Here is a 27349-nt window from a genome sequence, read left to right as displayed (position 1 = left end):
GACAAGCTTGCTTGATTTAAGATTATAGTGTAAAGTTTAACACTTGTAAAAATTAATTCATTCTTAAAACAAGATAAATCATCTAACACTTCTAAATCTAAAGTTTTCTTTATCTTGGTAACAACCAAATAATTTGCAGTGTGGAAAACAGTATTTATGGGTTGTCTACCGAAAGGATCGATGAGCTCAATTTGAGGTGCTTGTCCACTGAGTGACACGGTGACCTCTCGAAGACTGGGGTCAAAGGGCACTTCCCATTTGTTCTCCTGGGCACTGTCATGGTTGGAGGAAAGCAGGTTGACCTTCATGGCATGAACTGTCTCCTCCACCCACTTTAAAACCTGGAAGGGGGAGAAAAACAGAGCAGTATTTCATGGTGGAGGAGACACATTGGTCAGTGGATGAGGCTGGGATCCATCAAACTTAGAAAGACAGGATGGGGACAGGAAGGACATGACCACCACTACCACCAACCCCTTCCCTGGTTGAGCAGCAGACTGCTCTTTGTCTTCTGACTATTTGTTGATCGCAAAAGTATTCCTAAGAGGGATTTTGCCTAAACAAAGAAAAAGTGAAGCAGCTTCACTGTCAAACTGATAACATACAGTTTTCTGCACTCTCAAGCATATATTCCCGGAGGAGCGTCCCTCACTGTGGAAGTCTCTCAGAAAGCAGTCCCCCTCCTGCAACACAGCTTTAATCAATTTACGAGGCTTGTTCCTCAGAATACAAAGAAGTTTTGCCTTTCGTTTTACACTTTTACTGTATATCCCACAGTATCATCTTGACTAATCTGCAGGATGATTTATGGACAGAAATGGCTGGCTGTTTCCCACTTTTCTTTAGAATCCATTAAGTTTGAGAAGCCAGATGAGGTCAGATTGTGACACAAATTAGGATTGCAGGCAGCTCACTTCTTAAATGAGTCATTCCACCACTCAGATCAAAGATTACCCAAAGTTTGAAAGAATGGTGGACAGATTATATTTAATGGTAAAACCAATTATTACTTGGACTATAATTTCCCTCAGAGGTTCTCCAAAGAAATATCTGACAATTTTCAGAATTTCCCTTTAGACAGGTGCTTGACCTTCTAGGTATAATTATTACAATGTTTAGAGTAAGAATACAGCTTCCCTTTTGTTTGCTCTAAAATGAAAACAGAAGCAGAGCACTGTTATTTCACAGAGTCTCATTTCAGTCTTCCATCTTCCAAATGCTTAACAAGCAACTGCTGTCTAGTATTTGTTTTGACCTCATATGGAGAGGCATTACGGCTGAGCTGCATCTGTAATAAAACACACTGAAAACGTTTTTTCAGCGGGCCCTTGGAGACGGAGCCAACGGCAACACATTTTAAGACATTTACGAAAGGGAGCAAAAACTGAAACAAGGAAATCCTTTGATAATTTAATTATCAGGCCTCCGCTTTCTTTGTCTATCAGGTCCACCGGATGCTGACAGCAGCTGGTTCCTCTCGCCGTTTTTACAACTGGAAACAGCTGTAATGTCTGCCACATGTTCAGCTATCACCAGCAGGGCAGGAAACTGCGAAGAAGTGACCTACATCTGCCCCAGGATAGTGTCTATTGCTTATGCAAGAGAGCAGAGAGGAGTGGGCATTACTCAGACTTCAGATAAAAGGAAATGGAGTGCAGAGATTGGACGACTTGCCTTTCAGGGCCATGGTAGGTCTGGAGGAGCACGCTGAGTTCTGCAGCCACTCCCTGTCTTAACCACTGGGAATGCAGAGGATCTTAAGTCCTGTGAAACCTCATCTGGCGTGTCTCAGTTGAACGGGCTTACAGGGCTGTTACAGGAAGGACACCCCCTCTGCTATTCATAGAAGCATGACAGATGGGCCACAGAAGAAAGGTTAGCTAAGGCTGTGGTGATGCTGTATTCCCCTCACTCCTCCAGGTGCATTACCTGCTCGAGAAAAAAACGTGGCTGTGCAGTGGTTAAGCACAACAGCTTTACTCCAGACCTCCCAGTGGGGAGAGGTCAGCTTAGTCCTTACCCAGGCTTAAACACCACAACTGTTGACATTTGCAAGAAGACGTCCTACAACAAATCAAGGTTATTATAGCGAATCAGTCCCAGATGGAACCCGTGCTCTCTTCTAAGTGGGATTTTCGACACACTTGCCGAGGCTCTGCCTGTCACAGTGGCCTGTATTTGAGAGTGGCAGCTACACCATAAATGGTGCCTTTGTTTAGCGCCCTCAGGATGCCAATGATAAATGTAACCTGGGTTTCGTTTTATGTCTGACAACCATAACCAGCCCCTTAACTCACTACTACATCCACATAAGGAGGAAGCCATGAGGGCAATGTTATACATTGCTCTTAAAAGAGTTTAGTGTCTGAGCAGCTTTCTAAGTAGAAACACGGGTCAATACAACAGGCCATATCCTATACTGCAAAACTGCATCTTCAATGCATGCATATTCAAAACACTTTCTGTCAACATTATCTGGAAGCTGACACATCACAGCCCTCGTTTTTAGATCAGCGCTTCAGGCTACCTATGGCTAAGGACTGCATCATTACCATGGAGGAGCACAAATTATGGACCAGGTTTGACATTAGCGGGGATTTCTTGTTGATCATAGCCAGTCAAATGAAAAAGAGTGTAAAGAGTGTGATACGTAGAACTGATAATGAGTTGTTGTGTAAGGACTTGGAGCTAACTCCACTGGGCAGCTGTGTTGGAAGGAGGGAAGCCGTGACAGATCATATCCTGGGATTAGTGTGTTAGCAATCTGTCACACAACACACCCCCCCCCCCCCAATCACCCAGAGACCACAAAATGATTTTGGATATTTAGATTTAGGTGCACTTTGTTAAACTGCTATTAAGAGGGTATATTAGGTTAGATTTGTACTACTTCTGATGTTTTTTAAGATTAAAGGATTTGCATTCATTTGGTAAAAGCATGCCACTCAAGAGCTATAATCACACATGTCTATAAACTAATAATACCACTGACATACAGTAATTCAAAGTTGATCCAAGAAAAAGGTGATCACATGTACATGTCACAGTGCTCTAAGAACATGTGAAAAAAAGGCTACTTTAGCACAAAGCCATCTGGGGTGGAGGTGTGATGGCTAAAGTAAGTTTGGTCTCTTTTGCAGCACACAAATCACATTCAAACACTCCTTAAACAGCTGGTTGTATTATGGAGTGATTATGAACCGAGTTGCACCACACACAGGCACTGTATGTTTAGCTACATGCAAGCATGACTTGACAGGAAACAGAGCCTCAAACACACACACAGAAACACGTCTAAGTTCAGAGGTTCAGTGGGCCACCAGTGTGCAGAGCTGCTGGCTCCAGCTCAACGCTGCCCAGCCATCTCCTGTGTTGACACGCAGGATACCAGTGTCTCTTCTAGAGGAAACTCTGGCGTCTTTTGCGTCTGCCGGGGAAGTGAGCCCTGCTGTCTTTGGCTTCTTAGACAGGGCTTCTGTTACATGCTGCTTCCGATATGAAAGAGTTACACACCCGTATCATATGAACAGGAAGTTTAAAATCAGCTTTGGAATCATTTGATTACACTAAATGAAATTGCTGTTATTACATCACTGGGTCAAATAGTTTTTTTCTCTTCTTTTTTAAACTTTGTGCATTTATAGACATTTTAGACATTTATTATATAGGGACGCTGAAGATGCGAAAGGGGAGAGAGATGGGGAATGACATGCAGCAAAGGGCCGCAGCTTGGAGTTGAACCTGTGGCCGCTGGGACTAGGGTTTTTTCTTCTGCTTTTGCAGTTCTCCGTTATTAGGTCCCCAGAATCTATACATCTATATACAAATAGACATATATATATACATATATATATATATATATAACCAAATGATTCACTTAAAAGGTCCCATGGCATGAAAATTTCACTTAATGAGGTTTTTTAACATTAATATGCGTTCCTCCAGCCTGCCTATGGTCCCCCAGTGGCTAGAAATGGCAATAGGTGTAAACCGAGCCCTGGGTATCCTGCTCTGCCTTTGAGAAAATGAAAGCTCAAATGGGCCGACGGGAATCTTGCCCCTTATGAGGTCATAAGAGGCAAGGTTACCTCCCCTTTCTCTGCTTTGCCCATCCAGAGAATTTGGCCCACCCATGAGAGAGAGATAGCATGGCTTTCAATTGAGCAAAGTGGCAAATGGTCAAGGCCACACCCCCACCCTCCTCCTTGCACCCACCTCTTTCCATGTATGGTAAAAAGAATGGAATCGGGACAAAAGCATATTGTCCAAGCCCTACTTTCCATATTCATAAACAAAACTCAATTATACTTTATATAAGTAGAATTAGTGGACTTTATGTTAAATCATTTAGGATGCATGCAAATTTATTAAGGGTTTTGGTGAAAGTAGCAGTGCCATGTACTTTGTCATGCTTTTACCTCGTTGACCTGCTGCTTGTCCAGGTGAAAGATTTGTCCAGAGGAGGTGGCAGCGATCTCCTCATACACCCTGTAGCCAGGCTGAGAACGGTCCCCACAGTCCCCAGTCAAAACAAATACAACCTGGGAATAAAGTGGGGAGGGGGGGGGGGGGGGGGGGGGGGGAGTTAAGAGGATTACTACTGTTCAGTGTATGCTTTCTACAGACTAGCTTTCAACTGGCTCCAAAGTGACGCTAATGCTCATTGTCATGCTTCATGTAGAGGCTGAGACTAGAATGACTTTAAAGAGACTTTTCCTTGCTCAACTAAGTGTCGAGGAACTTCATAAGAATGTCTTTCACAGCATGCCACTGTATTCCTTTTGTTACAGCGTGTGATAAATGCAAATATACTCAAACCTCTGTGGGCCCGGACTTGTATTTAAAGCTTTACATTAAACCATGTTCCTGCTAACCAGTGGTAGAAGAAGTATTCAGATTCTTTACTTAAGTAAAAGTACTTATACCACACTGTAAAAACACTCTGTTACAAGTCAAAGTTCTGCATTGAAAACTTACTTACTTACTTACTAATTAAGTAAAAGTATGTAAGTATTGTCAGGAAATATACTTAAAGTATTAAAAGTAAAGTACTCAATGCAAAATAATTCTCATATTTTAGAAACAGGACATGATCTAAAGAGTTCTGTCAATCAACAAGTGTTTTATCAGCTAATCATTTCAGCTGGACTTTGTAACGTTGTTACAACGCTTAATACGTTGTATTTTATAAACTACGTGTGGTTTGTGTGCACAAATCTTAATTGGTAAAGTGACCAGTAACCACAGCTGTCAGATTAGTGTAGTAGACTAAAAAGTACAACATTTCTCCCTAAAATGTAGCAGATTATAAGTAGAAAGTAGAACAAAAATAAAAGACTCAAGTAAAGTACAAGTACCTCAGATTTGTACTTAAGTACTTATTTACATTCCACCACTGAACATCACATAAACAGCATTTAGGACAATAAGCAAGACTAATTCATGTTTGCATACGTGTTTTATGTACTATTTTGATATCATATAGCAGTGCTCAAGGAGGAATCTAACTGTTAAATGCCCACATTGGACTAATGGTGTATACTGTATCTATCCCTGATCTGTGAGACCCTAGTCTCGAATTGCCAGATCTTCCTCCACAGCGCTGCAAAAGAAGGTCTGGCTAGTCCACAAAGCATTCTGGGATGGGAGAAAAACGTGCTCTGGTTTATTGGTATTGTTTTAAACCAATCACAATTGTCTTAGGCGGTGCTAAGCACCGAACGGAGCAACAACACCTTTGCAAAATAGCCTTGGGAAGGAACTTGTTTTGGTGGAACACGTTTACGTTCAAAGGTTGTTTTAGTCAAACTCAGATTAGACAGATAGTCTAGCTAGCTGTCTGGATTTAACCTGAGGAGCAGTTAACTGTGTCCTCATAAATCCACTGGAGTTTAAAATGGCAACACAAAGATAGCAAAAGGTAACGGATATCTGGCCACAACGAAGGTCATCCGGCAGAATTTCCAGCGCCACCTGAACAATCCCAGGAGTGCGACGTCATGGCTATGGACTAGTGAGACCCTTACAACCCTGCCAACTTTCCATTACTGTACCTGTGATTGGCGGAGCTGCACCAGCTGCAGAACGTCTCTCTTCAGGCGGTAGTCTTTGGCTCTGGCGTCAGTGAACACATAGATGAAGGATCCAGGCAGGGAAACCTCTAAGGCTTTCTTTATGGCTCCTATGCTCATCTCGGGGCAGTCGCCCCCACCCTGGGTGACAGAATGTGACACATGATCAAATATTCCTGGAAGAAATAAACTCTAAATATGTTTTTACAAACTGCATTCATGACGATTTTATACTCAAACAACTGTCATATACAGTAGATCAGCATTTGGGACACAGGTAACGGCAAATATTACATAGAAACATTTAAAACACAATACTCTTAAATGCAACACTAAGTAACTTTTGAAAGAAGAAATTAGACAATGAGCCTTTTAGAAATAAAATCTTTTCAAATGCAAAAGAAAACATACCATTGCTCAATTCACTATACTCAGGGGTTTTACTACTAGTCTTACTTGGTCTGGTGTTACCAGTGGCGTATCGTTCCTCATGGTCAGATACATATTGCTATGTAATGGATACTGCTGAGTCAATTTGCTGACTTTATGATTCTTCTAAACTGCATTATTATACCATCATCACATTGTTGTCCCTTGTGGCCTCAGTGGCTGCTGTTTGCTAAAAGTTACACAGGATGGCTTTAAATAGTGGCTGTCTGCTCAGCTATAGCTCAGATTAGTGTGGAACAACAAAGTGGTTCCAGGTCACACTGAATAATCATTGTGTGTGTTCTGGTTCCCACCTGGACAAACAGCTCTTGAAGATCCTGCTGGAACTTCTTTGGATCGGTGGTGATGGACACAGGGCCGATATCTGTGAGGGGGGGAAATGTATATCAGAGACTTTTACATGAGGAGAATCAGTGGCAAAATCAAATCAAGTCAGCTTAAAAAGAAAGGTTCTGATAGTATACAATAGTGTAGGCCTATGTCTTAAAATATTCATCCCAAACAAATGGACCTAGGGGGTTAGGTCTAACATGTCTGGGTTTTTCAGAACAAAGGAGTTAGTTGTTCCTTCTCAGCAGTTCTGCCTCAGTTAAGAGAGGAAAAGCATCTATGGCGTCAAAATCCAAAAAGCCACACTGTCTCATTTATCAGGACCATAGTGATGCCCCGTAGGTTTTTGGGCAAGACAGCAATTTCGATCACGCACACCACATACAAGAGTGGCGAGAGAGATTTTTTCACTGACAGAATTACAAAATGTTCAGGTTTGGTTTCACACAAATGGCTACAATCGGGCCAAAGTTTGTAAGATGACATTAATTTTCTGCAGCTGGAGTCAGCATTTTCTAGTCCGAGACGACCTCCAGCAGCGGCAGCAGCAAACTCTGGTATAATGGATAAGAACCTGTCAGGGCCTGAGACTAAGTCTGCATCCTCTAATATAACTAATACACAGGGGACGCATTGTTTTTGCTAGAGAACACTCTTTAGGGCGCCATTTATAAAGTGGCTCACGCTGAAAATAACAGCAACATTTTATCACATTTAGCTTCAAACAATGTTTAAAAAACTGACATGAATTTTGGAGGGTCACTTTTTTGCACATTTACAACAATATTTGTCAACTTAGACTTAAATAGTTTAATCAAAATATTAAATGTTACACCTAAATATAAAATGTAAAGGCTAAATCTAAATCTTAAATATAAATAATAAACCTAAATCTAAATCTATATGTTACATCTAAATTTAAATGCTAAATCTAAATGTTAAATCTAAATCTGTTAAAAATAAATATGTCAAATATGGTAGTAAATGTGCAAAAAAGTGGCCCTCAAAAATTCATACCAGTTGTTTTAAACATCGTTTGAAGCTAAATGGGACAAAATGTTGCGGTTATTTTCAGCGGGAGCCGCTTTCCGAACGGCCCCCCATACACTGCTGACTACAAACCCAAGCCGTTTTATTACAATTATGACAGAGAAGACGCTTACCAGGTTAGGGGGGAGCCTCATGATTTCTGTTTGTGCTTGTTATTCCTAACTGTCAAATACCATTTGAAGTATCTCTGTGAGACTATTAATCCTGAGCTTGCAGACTTGCAACAGTGGAGCCTTTCAAGTTCGTTGTCTGCTCATGAGTGACTGTAAAACACTGACAGCACTGTCACGCCTCTTGTCAGGCACTGCAGTTTCTTTGCAATCTCTAAGGTTTGTAAGGTCCCCAAGGGCAGGGCACATTAAACACAGACAAAATGTGTGGTGTTAGTGCAGTCCTGAGCCCCCCACCCCCCCGACTGGCTAAACTGGGGACTACGAGGGTTTTCCGGAGGCTTGGATGGAGGAGAGGGAGGAGTAGGTGGGGTAATTACACACAAGCAGACAGCATATGCTTCTCATCAGTGCTCAAACACCCTCCCCCATTAGAGCACTCTTATTTTCAAGCAGCTTTCCCGTATACGACAGATGCTTGTATCAGTTTGAGTTTAATGTGCTGCTCCGTGTCCAAGTGGACTATTGAAACAGCTATGGGCTCCGACACGTGCAACAGGTTCTGACATGTGTTGCAGTTTGCTGGGATTTTTTTCAAGTTAAACTATATATGACAACTACAGGCAAATATGAAATTAGGGGCAAAGTAACCTACATGCTAATTTTGTGCAAAATGCAAGCAAAAGAGCTACAGGCTGCCGTGTTGCCTGGACCTGGCAAGACAATCTGACAATGTTAAATGATTTGTTAATGCTGCTGTAAATCTTAGTTCTATTATATAAGAAACATATTAGGCCCTGACCTAACATATTAAGACTCAAGATTAACACTCACAACAATAGTGCTTATTGTGATACTGGATATTTTAAGAACAATGTTTTGCCAAAAAAGTACCTGGATCATGGAAGGGGACCAGGACAAAGTTTTTGATAGCTCTGGTCCTCCGGTTGAGGGTCTTCTCCAGGATCCGTGAGGCGCCCTCTATCACCTGTTTTAGATCGTCGTACATGGAGCCAGTAACATCGAACACAAAGGCCAGGGTCGAGGCACTGTCACTGGACCCATCCTCCTCCTCAGCCCGGGGGACTGCCAAGAGCCTGTGCGCGCCGATCCAGAGCGCCAAGACTAGGCACCTCAATAAGACACCGGTCATTTTTTTTTTTAGATGTACTGCATCTGTCTGCTGGAACGAGGCGAATCAAATACAAGTTTAAAAGTTGAGGAAAGTTTTTCAATAGTTTCAATTTCAAAGCAATTTAAGGTCTGGGACTGCTTCTAATCGGTAGAAAATATATCTGAAACAATACAGCTCAGCTGAGACACAGAATCCAGAGTAAAATACTTCCACAGGAGTACATCCGTGCGTAAAGTTTGGAGGAGCGTACGGACTGGCTCTGTGTTGGAGAGCCCCTGGAGAGCTGGTGCTCTGACGCTTCAAACGGGGGCGGAGATGGGTATTAAAAGGTTTTGTGTGTGTGTGTGTGTGTGTGTGTGTGTGTGTGTTCACCTCGACCCCAAGGTGACTTCCAGGCTTTAACCCTATCCAACATTCCCCCTTCGATTCAATGTTCTCCATAATCGAGGTAGGGCCCCAAGAGACGCGTTTTTTTAACAGCTTTGCGCACATTACCAGAGGAGTCTGGAGTCTGGAGCCTGTATTTTGGACATGCCGAGAACATTGTCTCAGTAACAGCCTCGTTTGTATAAATAGCCATCGTTTATATTCAGCTGACACCAATCTAATTTTATACATTGCCCACCCTGAGAAATCTCCCCATGGCATATGAATGGGGTGGAATAGCTTGACGTGCCACACAGAAATGTCACTTTCCTTATTTTTTTAATCGTGTAGTGTAGCTGATTTAGATAGGAACATGTTATGGATTATCAAATAATATTCATAGGCACCTGACGTGTAGCTATAGGACATCTCAGATCAGATCTCACAGAGGAAGCCAGCCCTGATCTTATGAATGTAAATCCTTTAGTGTCTTCTTCCAAAGTAAGTGGTATATAGAATATTTTTTGAGAAAAGCTGATTGTTCACTTCAAAAACAACTTCCATTATTGCTGCAAAAGAAAAACATATAAAACATATTAAATACAAAGTGATTCCAAAAAAATATACCCACAGGACAGAAGGACAAAAGCTCTGGACAGTCCTGTCCTCTGCCTTCTCTATGGTATTACTTCAATCTGTTCTTGATGAGAAGAAAACAGAAAACAGGTCTGAGCAGGCCCAGTGAGCACACAAACCCTGCAGCTTCTACACAAAAGCCACTGAGCCTCATTAACCCACCAATCAAAGCCAAGACATCACAGTTTTATGCAGTTCATTGTTCAGTATACAACCAAAACAGTGCAGAATTATACCACAAAGTGAGCCAGCAAGTAAGATATTTAAATTTCTTTTAAATTTTGAAGACAATGCAATTGGGTGTGTGAAGTCTGTCGGGGGTGGATTATTGTCTTGAGACGTGATTCATTAGGGATCATAAGGAAAGTTGAACATTTTGCAAATACACGTTTCAGCAACACTTACACATTAAACTAAATCAGCTCCTACAAATGATCACCTAAAAAAATTCAACACAATTCTATTAATTTCCAATACAAAGACTAAGCACGCAGTGATAGAAAAGTTGCCACTTAAATGCATTTTATTCTGTGCTCTTATACTGTTATAACAGGTAAATGACATTTATCATTTAGTAAATTATCATTTGCATAAGGCATAACATTAGTGAAGCTAATAAAACATCTTAATGCTGTAACTAAAACAATCCAAGAATGAAAAAAGGCATCATCACATGCTCTGGCCTCACACAGGATAAAAACAAAGTGGACAATTGCAACCACAAAGCTCGCAAAAAGCTTTACAACCAGAATTAATGTCTGTTTGTGCCTCTCAATGACCCGGGCTTTGTGTGCGCTGAGGGTGGAGTACGATGCTCTCAAAAGAAATAATGAGCCTTAGTTCAGATGGAAGCTGTGAGAATTTGCTGTGTTGCTTGGTCATGTTGTTGAGGGCGTCGCTGTGTAACACTGCAGACACTAGGCGCAAGTGTTAACGGGGAAGTGAAAGCACAATAGGATGTGAAGAGTGCAAACATAGTAAAATAAATAATCCATAGTAAAATCCCAGCTCCTCTTCAAATAACAACCCTGTTCTCTCAGGAAAAGGAAACCTCAGAATGAAGGAGAATAAACATCCCACAATAATGAAAAATACAGTGCAATACATTTTAACACTTTGATAAAAAATAAAACTTCATTCCATACTTATGAGGAAATAAGCAGAAAATAAATTACCCTTCTATTTACATTATACAATGTACACTCTACTGCCATGTCACTGTAAGTCTGTGTTGACGTTATCAGTAAGCAACACATTTTTCCAGATTCTCCCGGGTTTTGAGTCTCTTTGCGTGATGGTGAAGCAGCAGCACAGTTCATCTGAGCGATTCACGTGCAGTCCCTGGTTTACAGTATGTGAACAAGATGCACACTAACATCTCAGGGGAAACGGAGTTCCTTGGACTGTCCATGGGGATACCACAACGGTGCGTTTGCAGAAATGCTCATACACAATCCACAACACTCAATGGGTTTACGCGGAGCCACTTAGGTGTAAAAGCACAGATTAATGACTGAGGGTTTTGATGATATGTTTGACTTTTCCGTCACATCAGAGGATATATTTGTTTTACAATCCAAACTAGAAATGTAGACGTAAAGTTTTCAGTCCACTTCTAGGTGAGCGAGATAAATGTGGTTCCTTCCCGTTGCAGATATGATGGTGCTGGATCGGTGTGTGGATACTGTGTTGGATCCATCTGAGAAGTTGTAAGAATGATCACCATTGAATTGATAGACAATTAAGTGGTTTCATGAAACATGGGTGTGTTCAGGGCATGCAAGATAAATGGCTAAACAAATCTACTGCATTACTAAATTATGTCTTTGCGAGCTCACTTTGCAGTTGACAAAACACTGAGCGGGATGTCAGCAACAATTGGCAGCGGCTGGTGCCTTACATTAGGCAGTGAGAGTCTCGCTGTTCACTCAGCCCTGCAAGATTATTTGATTGCCAGCAAACAAGTGGGCCATTTGAATAATTCATAGGAACAAACGGCGAGCAGAAAGTGGCTTCTTCACTTTCAGCCCACGGACTGATTTTGCTTTCTTTTTATTATTTCCTCGCATTTATTTATAAGTGTTCAGGTACTGGCTCATTAATACACCACTCACCTTACATTCCTACACAAGTCCGTCATAGAGAGACAATGCCTGAACAATAGAAGGGTCTGCCTTTGAACCCTCCTGAAACTCCTGCAGAGTCAGCTTCCCGTCTGCATTCTGGGAAAGGAACAGGAGACAAAATGTAACTGCTGCTTTAACACAAAGTGACCAGCAGGGGGCAAAACAAGCTCTTAAGCTAAATCATTTAATCCCTGTTCTATGCTGTTGGACTAATCTTTGGTTCAGTGCCCATGGATGATGGCCACTCTCTGCCAATAAATATCACTAAGTGCTGCTGTGCTGTACAGCTAGTTTCATGGGCTGATGTTGGCAGTGGAGGGCTGGCAAACAAACCCATGCAGGCTGCGTCTCATCTTTCACTAAAGCCAAGTAGATTCTTGGGGCCGAGGGAGCGTGCATTAGCACCGAGGGCTAGTGGTGCAGGAGACTATATATGATGTTTATAGACTGCCGGTGTTGTTAGTGACGCTGTGATGGATACAGCTAACAGCTCTAAATGTAACAGTGTCCATGTCAAAGCCCTGAGGGTGGCAACAAAGGCAGATTCAGTCCTCTTAAAGGTAAAGTAATAATCATTACTGCACTTGTTTCAGTGTCAGGCACAGTTTGATGTTAAACTGTAGAAAACATGAAATGGTACAGCAACTACTGCATTATCACCATCTCTATCACACCAGTGATTTGACATCTTTTCGATATTTAAATACTAACCTTGTCCATCATTGCAAAAATACGTTCCACACGTTTTTCTGGTGTATTTTCTTCTTCTGGCAGCTCCACAGTGTTCCCCTACGATATTAAATCATTCAGTTTGTACCATTGAAAACTATTCAGATGTATATGTCTGGTGTCTGGTAAAACTTACCACCATCTGATAAATGGCATCAACGATGTTCAACATCTCATCTCTGGTGATGTAGCCATCGTTATCCAGGTCATATAGTTTAAAAGCCCCTGTGTAGAGAAAAATGTTAAATATATTTTGGTAGGAGAGCCCATACTGAGACCAAAAGGCTACTGTGACTTCAAAATGTAAAACAAAAGATTAGATTCAACTATAAATTTGCATGGATTAAAAAGCATGCAGTGTTTCATGTCTGTGGAAGTGGTGAAAACTGAGTACAGACAGGCAGCAGCCTTTCATGTTTGCTTCCCAGTTCAAAAGGCGACAGTAGTGACTGTGCATATGAATAAAGCTCCCACTTGGTTTCAGGTTTAAAACCTATGGTTACAGATAAGGTTTCAGGTTTTCTAGGGTGTTTTATTTTCCATAAAGGTTGTCAACATATTGGGTTATGACCCACAGGTTGTGTGCCTGCTGTCTTGCTAGTAATCTCCCTGTTGCTGTTCTCTAAGACAGTTGATCCACACCTTCTTGGTCTGAGGTGCCCCCACAGCCCTGTCAGATGAATTCCCATACCCAGTCATCAATTCCTAATGTATGTTCCAAATGCATTACACTTATAAATACAGATGAAAATGATTTAAAATTGTTTTTTTCATAAAATTGAACTGTCAATGTAACGGTTGGTTTGGTCAGCAACCATACTAATACTAGCCTAGACTAGAATCTAGACTATTATCCACTGAAATTACTTTTAGCTAACTATTATAACTGTTATCACTTTTTGGCTACCTGTTTAAACTTGCTATTACTGCAACACGTAGTGTTCAGGTGTTGACTTAATCTTAATATGTGGATATATTCTTTGAATCAAATCCTAATTTTTTTTTTTTTATTAGTTATGCTACTCTCCAATCTTTCCACGCAGATCAGTCCTCTTTCATATTCAACGCATTGCAGTCAATCCTAAAACATGTTATTTAAATGTAAAAAAAACAAACAGGGGAAGGAGGTTGCATCTTTTTACATCTCAACTTCTCATCAAGAGTTCCCCGGGAAGTCACTGACAAGGCCTGGATGAACTCAGAGAACTCGATGCGTCCATCCTGCAGTGACAAAAGGGAGAGAGAGAATGGGAGAGAGGATATGGCCCAGAGAGAAGATGAGCATCTTGCTGTAGCTGTTCTTCCGTGACGTCCTTGCTGTATTCTGGTGAAAAACGGGACCAGACGTTTACTCCAGGTCTGCTGCTATTTTTGCCCTGCACCTGGCTCTCTCCTGGGGCAGAAATATGTCACCTCTGGTCAATAGTAAGATGGATGCGACTGGGTCATTGTCTAAAAGTTACAGTACACAAACAACCGCTGCACATTTTCCTAACAATTCCGCATCATGAATGGGCATGGCAGATAATTCTGTCCGACAAGGTGGAAAATATTCTGACACTTATTTCCTCTGAGCTTTGTTTGAATCGCGAGCTCTGAATCGTACCACAGAAGTTCACAACATTTCCAATTTACCCTCCCAAAATTGTGGCCCTCAGCATTCTTTTACGTTTGTGAGGCCACACTCTGTGAAGGCAATACAAACGTATACTGACATGAATAATTATCAAATACAAAATTGAAAACTCAAAGTGCCTCACATGCTGCTAATTCAGACAAACTTATCAAGCTAAACCTCCATCCTCAAGCAACTGCATGAGACTCAAATTAAACGCTTAAAAAGGCTGCATAAAAGACATTCTATTTACACATCCAACAGCTCTCGACAACAAACAAAGCATTTAAACCAACGCCCTGGACGTCGTTATTTAGGATTAATATAACATTAGGATTGTTGTTGTGTGGTGCTACAACAGCTGCCTACCTGCAACTGCTATGAGTTCAGCCACAGCTTTATTTAAGAATACAGTCAAGTGCTCGAATCAGCTAACTTTTATCTCTACCAGACATCTGACCAGCCTGACAATGCTGAAGTCATGCATTGCTGATAGCATAAGTAATAAATACTGTTAAGATCAGTGCATTCTCTAACTACAGGGTGCCTAACACTAGTGAATGTCACAGATAAACATCAGATGGAGGGGTTGTCTGATCTTTCTGACACAAAGCCTCTTAACCGAGTCAATAAACCTCCAGGGGCTCACCAATGTCCCAGGAGCTTGTCATCTACAGTTTATCCTCCTAAACACAACCGGACTTATCTGCAGCTGCGATGAGGTGGATCACTCCAGAAAAAATGTTGCCCACATAACAGAGACATCAGTTCTGTTCCAAAAAAAAAACATGCATTTACACCTTTTGAAAAATAAACTGGCAAACACTACTGGAAACTGATTTCTGGCACATAACAAAGGGTTACGAGTATGTCTTACTACTAATGCAATGACTCATCTTTTTTATATATAGGAGAGAATCATCTGTGCTGTTATAATACTGGCAATGTTGGAACAGATTGATTTCGAAAGACACAGGTATTGTTTTTATATACTTTAAAATGTGCGAAATACAATTGGATGTATGTAAGAGTATGTTTGTGCTAACCTTACAGTTAGCAACAAAATACACAGAACACAAATAGGGCAATCGTTCCACACTGGGTACAATAAACATGTCCTTATACTGTATGTTATTTTGATTACACTTTGGTCAAGAATTTCAATACAGCTTTTGTTCAATCAGAATCAGAAATACTTTACTTTCAAAGGTAATAAATTGCACTTTCCTGTATACAAACCTGATGGCCTACAGCTCTCTTTCATTAAAAAAAGCAAAATGGGCTCTGGAATAATAAGAGCAGCAAAATGAAAAGGATTTCTAAACCAAGTTGCCCTTTTGTTCTGTGCAACCTCTGGCTGAAAGGACCTTTAGATTAGCTCTATCTTTAGACGCTGTCACTTTGAACATTATTAAATGTTCTTATTAAGCAGCAACCCCGGACAAACAGCCACTGTAACTATTTATCTGTCCTAACAAAAGGTAGGTGAATATTTGTCCTGCCTCATAATAGGACAGTTAAACATATGAAATTGGGTACAAACCTTGTTTTCATCGAATACATTGAAGACAAAGGAGGCGAACTTCGTGGGATCTCCAAAAGGAAAGAACTGCTTGTATATCTTCTGAAAGCCCACAGCATCCAGCTGCCCACTTGGGCAATCTTTAATGAAGCCTTTGTACCTGGAACATAAAGCACAGATATTTAAAGAGTTCTAATATTATGTATAATGGCAACAACGATGACAGATTGAAGTCACCTCCTCACCCATTATGGATTCAGCCTGAAAGCGTGCGCTAGATCAAAAAGGTAAAGTGCAAAGCTATTTGTCTCATTCACAGATAAGACGATTGCCCTAATCCAATAGCAGGCCCAGAGTAGTTAAGTCTAATCAAATTACTCTCTAGTCTTCTTTTGATAATATGCGTGGCTGATAGCTAAGTCTGAGAGCTTCCTCTTGCCCCTGGAAATGACATATCTAGAGAGCGACTTAACATCTCTTTTAGCCTAAATATAGAAGCATCTCATTAGCAATTTCAAGCGCAGTCGCTCAAAAAGGCAGTCAGCTTCCTTGTATGTCTTCATAAAAGGGACACAGCAGCCTCAAAGTCTAACTAGACTGTAGCAGGTCAAGGAGTGAGGGAGAGATTGTTAGCCATTACAAAAATAAATGCTAGATGAAAAGGAGGAGGAGGAAATAGCAGGAAGATAACACTCGTTATGAAAAGCATTACAAAAAGCTTTTGCTCTCAATCAACAGCAAAAATAACGCACAAGGGAGTGCTCCACGCTCGTCTCTGATTCAGAATAAGGCCGGGCTGTAATTACGGCCAGAGAGAGAGAGTGAGATAGAATGTTCTGATGAAGATCAGGACAGATCTTTTCCACTCGCACATAGGCTCCTCACTCCTCTTAAACTCTGTACATTTAATCTGCCTTGGAGATAATGAAGCCAGCTCCATATAGTCAAAGATAGGTGGAAAGACATTTTGAGGACCAACTGAGAATAAAAATCTTCAGCAAGGCGAGAAGAGAGCAGAGCCATATAATTCTCAAATTTGAATTATCTGGTGATGTGCAGAAAAAAATTAAAGCCTAGCTTACTATGATGCATAACACAATCTAATTGGTATTTAAAATGCATGGCACACAATGCATATCATAATCCAAAGCTGACCCATTTCACCTGAATTCTTCAGTCATTTTTACTGTGTGACTTTGAAATATTATAGGCGACAACCAACATAATAGGCGGAAGTATACTGTAACAGACTGTATAGCATAGTGTCTGTACTGTTTATACAGTTAGTATATATGGTTTAGTATAGTGCATTCAGTATATTGTTTGCTGCAAAAAAAACAGAAAAGTATACAGTATATACAGTATGAAGTATTTGTCTAAGTATTGACTATTCTTTTCTTCTTTAGACTTCTAGGAGGTTTACAAGAAGTGGCTATATTGCTCTTACTCAATCATTTCTTTGTTTATTGCAGGAAAAATAAAACTGAATTGGTTCTCCAAAACATCAGCTTATCACAGATAAATTGGTGTCAGAGTATATGTTTGCTGATAAGTAACAAGAACAGTTCAGTGCAGAAATGTGTTTTTGATTGGTATTGTTTACATAAATAATGGTCAAAAAACCTTTCCTGCCTCCTGCATCACATTGATAGAAGGATACATTAATATATACAAATTAAGTAACACCACAGACCACAGTACTTATGAGGTGAAACAGGTCTTCACTTTAAACCATGCCTGACTAAATAAAAGGCACTCCTCTGATTTTGCACATTAAGTTCAATTTACTTGTTATGAGTGCTAGTCCCTGGGAAAAAAAATATCTTTTGTGCCTCTGAAGCAGCTTTCTGAAAAAATAACCCTGATGATGTCATCATCAGTCTGCTGCTTCAATTTTGTTCGCTTTTTGTATCTGTATTTTAGCAGTCACTCAAATTTATGGTACAATACTAAAACACAAGACGTCCTCTTAAATATGAGATTTATTTTCTATGACCAGTTTTTTTTTTAAATTTTAAAGAGCTGACTTATTGCATGCGAAAATGATAGAGCAGTGAATGGAGTGAGTACTCCATCATTTTAGCATTGCACTTGTACAACACTGTCAGTTTTTACAAAAGTATCAAAAGTGATGCATGACAACCAGCGAAAATATTTTTATTACACACATTCTTTCTCCTTCTCAAAACCCTGCACCTACATTACACAAATGCTAACACTAAGTGTGTTATTTAACCAATAACCAAATTTAAGCTGTTCTGATCAAAATTATTTGCTCAAAATATGTCTTTAAAGTGAAGAAAAAACTCAAGTTAAAACCTTCAACATGCACTTTGAGTTCTGATTTATATATATTTTTTATCATAATCATATTAATATGCTTTACTAGGCATTCAGTATACATGTAAGGTTGACTGACTACCACATTTAACATACTACCAGTAGAGTTACATAAGCAGACGACACATATACAGTACATGGGCGCAGCACAGAGGCACTGTACCAGTGTACATGGTTGCCCAGTGTCAGCTATTCCTCAGAGTCATAATCCGAATCACCTTCATTTGCCAAGAACACGTTGTGTCCAAGAACTCTGACTTGGTGACACTGGTGCTAAGACACATACACATTCAGACTGTACTTGAAAGAGTGTAATAGTGCAACTACGTACTGTACTTGTGGGAACATAGCATACGTGACATTGTGCATCTCCCACAGTAGGGGGGCCAGCATGAAGATTAAGAATTTATTACTGGCACTGGCTCCTACTCCTTGGCATCTACCAGGGTGGTTTGCTGAAGAGTTGCACAGGACGTCTGTCTAGCTGGCAGGAACATCACTGCGTTATGGCATTTTGTTATTGATTTCAGGTGAGCCTCAAGCCTACCAATGATGTTCCCTTAGAGGAGAGTTAGGAAGGGGGACAAATTTAATGCACAACATAGGCATTTATCTAACCTCGCTAATTCTTCTGTGTCTGTGCCTGTGCTCTAATTACACGCCATCTGGCATTTCCCCTGGTAAAATTCCCGCTCATCCCTCACACTCAGCCGTGTTGATTGCTGATGATCTTCAAGTGAGGACTAATGCAAACTTTTCTGAGAAAGACAGTGAGAGTGATGGTGAGCTAGCTGGGGGCTGGAGTTTTAAGAAGGGCGGGGGTTTTCCACCCCAGTGCACTCAGAGAGCCCCGGAGATGGCCACCTCGGAGGGTATTGAACTGCCAATGCCCAATGATATCTAATGCTGCTGCTGCTGCATGGCTGTGTATATGCCCGGGCTCCTCCCCCCAGTAAACCTCCTAACAGGGGACATGAACAGAAACTAGCTCCTGACACAGAGCTCTTTTCATGCATGCAGAATTAGGTTGTGAAATGCAAAACCAAAGCATGAGAACTGAAGTGTAAACATGGAAAAGTGATCACTTTATTACAGTGCTCCCTCTTCAGATATACAGTAAGGCTGTTGTTTCTTTGGAAAAGAAAAACAGAGAATACTCTGTTTTTCTTTTTCAAAGAAACAATAGCCCATGAGCAGCAGTATGCAGCAAACAAAAGTGATGACTACGCTCATGCCTGAATCATCTCTGTACATGAAGATGCATTGTCTCCTGTTCGTGTGCCAGCCGCTGTCAAATTATGCCTTCAGAAAAAATCTTACCACAGTTTCTGTGACTTATTATGTTTCATTCTGGTATATGTAAATAGATGATGGAACATTGTGAGTGCAGGCTGGGATCAGAAAAAGGCAAGACCTCTGCAAAGTGATGCTGGATTAGGTCAACCTGAATCATAAGTACAGACTCTGACAGGGATGATTACTAATAGGCAAACTTGTGGAGGCTCTGTGGCCATGTAGTGATTAAGTGCCGTGATGTGAAACAACCTCATGCCCCCGCAATTCTTCTGTTATCAGACATCCCGTTTGCAAATAGAGCAAAAAAAGGTTGTTGAGGAATGTATCATGCAAATGTTTGTATCCGTATTATGAGCCTTCAAAGTCATTCAGTCTCAGTAAGGCTTCAAAGTCATTCTATTTTCAGAACTCATCTGCCTTCAGGGTAAAAGGGAGGGAGATGGCTTCGAATCAACTATCAAACCAAATGTAAAGGCACTACTCATGGACTCAAGAAACCTGAAGAATCCTGGGAAAAATACATATCGAAGTGGATTTTGGAAGAGTCCTGTGAGTTTTGCCAGTAAAAACACAATTGTGATTGTAATATTATATGAATAGCTTTACATCAGGAATGGAAATATCTCATTAAAAATGAATGTGTACTGCTGGTAAGAGACCCTTCATTAACTAGTCATTTTTCAGAACCAAATAACCTTTGGATAACTAGCTCCCTAAAAATATGGACTATAATTTCAAAATATCTGTCCAAACCCGGCCCGGCCCGTCCCGTCGGGGCCCGTCAGGCTCAGGTCAGGTATCCATGCTTTAACTCACATGCACTAACATGCACGCGCTGTCCGATTGGCTATCAAAACAAAGAACAGAGAAGCTTGAATAACAACACACACAGAGGTAGTGTGACTTCATTTTTGGCTCAGGACGCCATTACTCTATTGTATCTTTACATAGAAAATAGAAGTTTACTGCTATATTAATGTTCTGAATATTGAGTACACCCCCTTTAAAAGAAAACCTAATAAAAAAGTATACACATTTTAACAGGTAGTACACAATAAAAATAAAGATGAATGTATACACTTACCACTGCTGCACCTCTTTCTCTGTAACTGTAAGAGAAATAAAGAGAGACATATTATCTTTGAGGAAAACGTTGGCTGTCCTAGAAAAAAAAGTAGCATGCTGTTAGATACAACAGAGGAGCCAAGTACTGTAGTAGCATCATTAATCATCTTGGCCCAATCCTTTCACATCTGACTTTACCAAAACTATTCAACAGTGTCAACGTGCAAGTTTGAAACAATAGCCATGTATAGTTGAGTATAGAATTTGTCGATTCTAGCCTACTATATGAATAATATTTAAAATGAACAATAATTTCTGCGAGGACAAGTGGGAGTAAACCCCAGGGAGCCACAAAAAGACAAACAAAGCTGAGGGAATGAAGGTCAGTCACAGATTTAAATGAGAATTCTGGCCGATTCCAACACGTAGCTCTGTTGTTTCTGTTTATTTTGAGTGCTGTCAGTAGAGAGAAAAGCGAAAACAATCGGTGCTGCCTACACCGTGTTAACCTCCTGCTAGCGTTAGCACCCAACAGGCTTAAAAAAAAGGTTTTAAACTTCCTTTTAGCCTCTAAACATGTTCAAAATGTCACCAAATGTGTTTACCCATGTGAAGTGATTCCTTCCCAGTGAACAGTGAATCTCACTGCTGTAGATGTTAAAGAAATGCATAAAAGTTGTGCTAATTCAGCTGTGTGTTTAGTTCTGGTGTTGAGACGGCAGTTGGAGTGCTTAGGGACCGTCTACAAACTACAACACAGAAAAGAGATACAAACATAGTTTCAAGTTAAAGTAAGTGCTGTAGCACAACTTGTAAGTTCTAATTGAGGTAAGTTTGGAGACACTACCTTTTTTAATCATTAAACTGATAGCCTACATATTTTTGTTTTCTCTTTTCTGTGTTGTAGTTTGTGGACTGTCCCTAAGCACTCTAACTGCCGTCTCAACACTAGAACTAAACAGAACTGAATTAGCACATCTTATATGCATTTCTGTCACACCTACAGCTGTCTGATTCACTGTGTTCACTCGGAAGGAATCACTTCACATGGGTAGGCACTTTTAATGAAATTTTGAACATGTTTAGAGGCTAAAAACATGTTTAACACCCTAACCCTAACTTGCCCTGTTTGGTGCTAACTCTAGCAGGAGAATAACACAATGTAGGTAGCACCGATTGTTTTTGTTTTTCTCTCTACTGACAGCACTCCAAATTTACAAACGACAGAGCTACGTGTTGGAATTGACCGTAATTCTCCTTTAAGAAAAAGAACAGTTCAGGAGGTAGGATGTGTTGTCATGCCCACGTAAACAAAATTAGCAGCCAGCATCTAATCAACAAATCCCTCATGGCTTCCCCTCGTCTCTTGACTTTCTCTCAAATAACCATAGCGATTTCAAGCCTCTTGGGCCCCTAGGGTTGCTAATGAAAACGAGGACTGTAAATCAATAGCGTTGGTTTAACCAGGTGGTCCTTTGAGATAGACATTCTGAATTTATGCCACTGCAAGTCTTGGGACACATGCTGTCTACTACTGTACCAATGCTGTTGGGCCTGGGGTAAAGAAATGGCCTTATAAACATAGCACACAGCTAGTTAGTTAATTGGTAATGTCTTCTTCTGTAATGTTTAACCTTGAGCAACTAATAGTCATAGTTACTGCAAAAGTACACAAACAGGGCAACAAAGGGAGTTTCATGCCTAGACATAAAACCTGCCCCAAATTAGACATTTTGGGGGAATTACATTATCAAATTATCAAACACCCTATATTGCAGGATACTAATCAGGAAATAAAACATATATTCATGGAAAACATATTCAACACTTTAACATGACATGACAATGTGCATTCCATAGTGTGACTACTGCAGCACTGTTGCAGAATCACATGGAGGCTATTGATAAGAAGGCCAGGCCAGGTAGCCTTCGCCAGCATATATTTTGGCCTCAATTTCTTCTGCTCAGCATTTCATCAAGAAACTCAAGTCAGTCAGAGGCAATGGGCAATAATGTGATCAGCCCATTGCAGGAGAGTGCAGGGCCTACTCAGCTGGTTGGCCCTGCAGGGTCTGCTAGAACACATCCAGCTTGATCTGTCACTGTGGGCCTCTTCATGGCTTTGACAACTTACAAAATCATCATGACATAACATGGGCCTAGCCTACTTCCTGCAGACATTTTAACAGGACTGCAGGCATTTCTATGTGATGCCAGAGCAGTCAATTGGAAAAGCATTTTTAGTTTCGAATTACGCTCTCTTAAAAGTACAGGTGAGGCTGTCCACAGTCTTTACTAAGAATAGGACAAACACTGGCTAGCCAGAGCCTTGGTACAGTTTAATGTTGTCTTTGGCCAGAATGTGTTTTATTTAAAGGTCCCAAGGCATGACAATTTCACTTTATAAGGTGTTTTAACATTAATATGAGTTCCCCCAGCCTGCCAATGGTCCCCCAGTTGCTAGAAATGGCGATAGGTGTAAACCGAGCCCTAGGTATTCTGCTCTGCCTTTGAGAAAATGAAAGCTCAGATTGGCCAAACAGGAATCTTCCCTATACGTCGTCATAAGGGGAAAGGTTACCTCCCCTTTCTCTGCTTTGCCCGCTCAGACAATTTGGCCCACCCGTGAGAAAGAGAGAGACATCATGGCTTGCAAACAAGCGAAGAATGGAAGTTGGTCAAGGCCCCTCCCCTACACTCCACCTTTCCCCCCTCTCTCCTCCTCGATAGCATTTAAAGCTACAGACACAGTAATGGAACGCCCTAAGGAAAGCTCAGTGTGGAACTGGCTCTAGTGGCTGTAATTCTGCACCAAGGCTGAATTTTGGGAAAGAGACTTCAGATACATTATTAGGGAACCACTAAGGCTTATATAAAAGCATCCAAAAAGCAGCATGTGATAGGACCTTTAAAGCACAAGGTCATAATAATTGTCTTATGAAGATGCATGCATTTTTTTAAACCTACAACAAAGCTGATGACAGACATCTTACTAAACAGGCCTTAATTCTGGTCTGGCCTTGTTAGTTGCCTGACAACACAGAGGGCATAATTTGCTGAGGAAAAAAACACCCTACCACTGAAAGAACAAAAAAGACACATAGGCACAGAGAAATTCACTAAGTCCCCAATCTGTCAAGAAGCAAAGCATTGACCAAAATGGCAGACACAGCCTCTCATTGGAGTGCAAGAAAAAGAGGCAACAGCATGAAGGAAAGCAGAAATAAGTCTTAAGTCAGGCAACAACAGAGAACAGGAGAATGATCACGCTGGGAGAGAAAGCTTGGTGCCCCTCTCAGCGATGCTAACCAGATAAGATCCTAATTATACTATTCCATTCCCAGCTCAAAGAGGGCAATTAGGGGATAAAGCGAAGGAGACAGGGCGAAAAGGGTAAGAGAGAGTGAGAGAGAGAGAAAGTACGAGAGAGAGAAATAGAGAAGAGGACAGCAGCAAGCAGCCCAGCCCAGCACGAAGCCCAATCTTCCTCCACAGCAATTTTCTGTCACCACAACAGCCTTCCATGGTTTTGCTGTGGAGAGACCCACCATACAAATAACACTGTCATTAAGCAGCCAATGGATGTCAACTCCCACCCACACCTGCACACTGTACTGCACAAATAATAACTCTGTACTCCAAAAATAACACGCAAATGGCTAATAAGGTGTCTTCAGAGCAGACATGGTTGTGGTAATTATAAATGTGATCTCTGCTCATATTTGATTGAAAAATGTGGCGAGGGGGGAACGGGGAGAAGTTAGTGCTAACAAGGTGAGAAAAGCAAATGCTGTCAATTTGCAATGAATAGTCTACAGGAACAACACAAATCCATGTACCATTTCAATTCAAACTCTGTTCGTATTATATACCCATCTATCTCTGTCTCAGTATACATAGAAGAATCTACGGAGGTTCCATGATGTGCATCAAACCACGTCCTCATCTCTAAAACCCCCAGCTCAATACAAACTCAGCATCTCCATATTTAAAAGTCCCTTCAGTGTGATTTAAAGATCCTAATCGCTGCTTGTGTGGGACGTTCACTAATCGCAATTTGCTACACAACATTTAAATGTAAATTTTATTCTCAGCTGACGTTTGGTTGTAGATCTGTTTTGTCAATAATGAGATACGGGTGTAGAATTGCATTATATCTTACTGTAGGAGGCAGGGCTATGTACTGTACAGCCTGTGGATCCCAGTGGGTGGAAAATATCATTATTAATGTTTGCTATTCCTATCACACACTGTGCAGTCTTTTCACCTTTGGCCAGAATGTTTCTTTTTTTCTCATGCAGGGTAGGCTGAAAAGAGTTTATGTTCCTAAAACACAAGCACAAAGAAAAAAAGACGTGAAGATACTCACAGTAGGTTTTCCTTGTTAACTCCTCCACCACCTCTGGCTTGAGCTTGCTGTTTGATTTACCCATGATCTTCAGCTCTCCTCCACACCTCCAAATCCACCTTGGCACACAACACCTGTTACTACCTCCTCTCCAGGCTACTTCTCTGCCAAAAACATACACAAAAAGGGGCCAGTTTAGGTGCAATGATGCCGGAGAAAGATGGGAAACACTCTTTTGTTTTGTTTTGAAGAAACAAAGAAAACTCCCATTTAAGCTAAGTGAGTATATTGTTCTGTGTATTTCACTCTAGCCGCGATCATGATCTGCTCAGTCATCAGGCCTGGTGTTCCAGACAGGCGAGCCAAACCCCAGGGGCCCTGTAAAGAAGGGCCGGTGGGTTGTTGAGTCTATATGAGAGCTGCCGAGTGCCTTTATGTTTGCCATATTTCTTCATAGTAGTCCGTGGGCGAAGAGTGGCATTTGGATGCGTTGCTACCTTAGACCTTGGATACAAGAGTCACTCAGTGGTTGGGTTGAGCACGTTCAATCCCTGTTCCACTAATTCTCTGTTCTTCCCACTCCTCCCCCCCTTCTCTATTTCCACCACTTATGCTCTGGGTTAGTTGGGTTAGTTCTGGAGAAAAGATTCCTCCCTCTTGACAGCTGAGATAAAGAGGTATGTAAACTAAAACACAATGAACAGAGGTTGCCTGGCATGCCTGCCGCTGCACTTTACACTCACTCAAAGCATTACCCTTTAATCCCTGGAATTTATACAGACATAAAACTTTAAGAAAAGATAAAAGGTTTCAGTAATAATTCATGGAAAGCAAAAAAGAGGCAAGGTCTCAACATACATACATCTAGATGCCAGCTGAAAAGAGATGTGGTCTTGCTCTTAAAATAAGTGTGCGAGCAGTCTACAAAGCTTAGACAGAGGGGGATTTGAAGAGTGACAGTTTTCTTTTCTTCTCCATTCTGACTCATAATTCTCCCTTCTTCCTGGCCTCATGACAGCATGGTGATTTCCTCCTCTCTGTCACAGTAGACAGGAGAATAGGCATAATGGAATTTCTTTGTAACACGGGCCTAGCATTGGCATGCACTGATGCCTAACCACAGCAGCTGTTTAAGCTACATAAAAAACTACTGTATGCACTAAGTAGGCACCTTCACTGCAAACATCTGCTCTCTGTGTCCATGGCCAGTGATGTCCTTCTGAGGGATGCCATGCTGGTAATCACCATCTTGTGTTCGCTCAAGCCTTCTGGTCCTGGGTGTTACTTAGACACTGTGGAAATAAACAGGCAGACAGCAGTTACAAAATGAATGCATTTGCTGTGTTTTAGTTGAAATGGACAGTGTTGTCACCAAGAACCACAGATGCATTAGCACTTGACTGAAAAAACACTCAAAACAGACAACGACCATTCTAGTGTCTGCCAAAGCTACTGAATAAAGCCCACAGGCAAGGCACAGTGACAGCGTGGAGCAAGAGTAGTGTTGGCAAAGTGCATAGGCTAAGTAAACTGCTTTAAATTCGCATAATTTAAATTAATGTAGTTTAAAGTCCGAGGAATGATTGATTCCATTAAATTCATAACAAATAAATGACTGAATTATTCCATATGAAAGAGAGCTTCCATACGCATTTTGGTTGACAGCAGTAAACATAAAGTCGCAGCAGCAGCAGGTGGGACGTTGCCTGGCAGTACCATAGCAACACACAGTTTGTGGCTAAAGTACAACAGCTACAGTGCGGGAAGCTTGCTAGTCATTCTACTCGCAACACTTGGTACCCACGCCGTTCTTGGTAGCGAGTTGCTTAAAACACACACACACAAAAATGACCTTGCAATAATAAAAGCGTTTCCCTGTAAAATTACTTCGTTGTTTACCTGAGCTACAGGAGCGGGAAGCGGCCGTCCAGTCAGTCCCACAGCAGAGAGCCACTGTCCAACGTTTTCTTCCTCCACCGAGTTCCGGAGCGACTCGCTGCTGCGCGGATGGCGGTCCGTGCTGCTCTGTGATGCCGCCGTCAGGGAGTGACGTTGCTGCTGGTAACTCAGCCCAGTGCCAAAGAGACACTGACGTCGCAGTGTATTGGGCATACAGGGACTCTTTGTATGCTCTTTAGGAGCCTTACACGTGTCATTTCA

The 27349-nt window shown here is 41.2% G+C and overlaps 2 protein-coding genes across 2 annotated transcripts in view; both read right to left on the bottom strand.

Annotated features, from left to right (window-relative positions):
- hmcn2 (hemicentin 2) overlaps window positions 1–9480 on the bottom strand; it is a 53582-nt gene extending 44102 nt beyond the window's left edge. The window contains exons 1-5 of the mRNA XM_032516758.1: window positions 8906–9480; window positions 6815–6885; window positions 6054–6212; window positions 4419–4541; window positions 170–341 (exon numbers count right to left, since the gene is read on the bottom strand). Coding sequence (XP_032372649.1) covers window positions 170–341; window positions 4419–4541; window positions 6054–6212; window positions 6815–6885; window positions 8906–9164 — 784 coding nt within the window. The 5' untranslated portion in view covers window positions 9165–9480. The remainder of the gene's footprint in view (window positions 1–169; window positions 342–4418; window positions 4542–6053; window positions 6213–6814; window positions 6886–8905) is intronic.
- An 857-nt stretch (window positions 9481–10337) lies between these two features.
- LOC116689984 (neuronal calcium sensor 1) lies at window positions 10338–27349 on the bottom strand. The gene is made up of 10 exons (XM_032516740.1): window positions 27089–27349; window positions 26361–26481; window positions 25211–25353; window positions 20861–20885; window positions 16162–16300; window positions 14146–14224; window positions 13140–13228; window positions 12986–13063; window positions 12263–12370; window positions 10338–11847 (listed from the first exon to the last, which is right to left on the bottom strand). The coding sequence occupies exons 3-9, from the start codon at window positions 25272–25274 to the stop codon at window positions 12272–12274; spliced, it is 573 nt and encodes a 190-aa protein (XP_032372631.1). The 5' UTR covers window positions 25275–25353; window positions 26361–26481; window positions 27089–27349; the 3' UTR covers window positions 10338–11847; window positions 12263–12271.

Source organism: Etheostoma spectabile, chromosome 5, assembly GCF_008692095.1.
Source record: "Etheostoma spectabile isolate EspeVRDwgs_2016 chromosome 5, UIUC_Espe_1.0, whole genome shotgun sequence".
Classification (NCBI taxonomy): Eukaryota; Metazoa; Chordata; class Actinopteri; order Perciformes; family Percidae; genus Etheostoma; species Etheostoma spectabile.
Note: the sequence above shows the minus strand (reverse complement) of the source record. Positions and strands in the feature narration are given on the sequence as shown.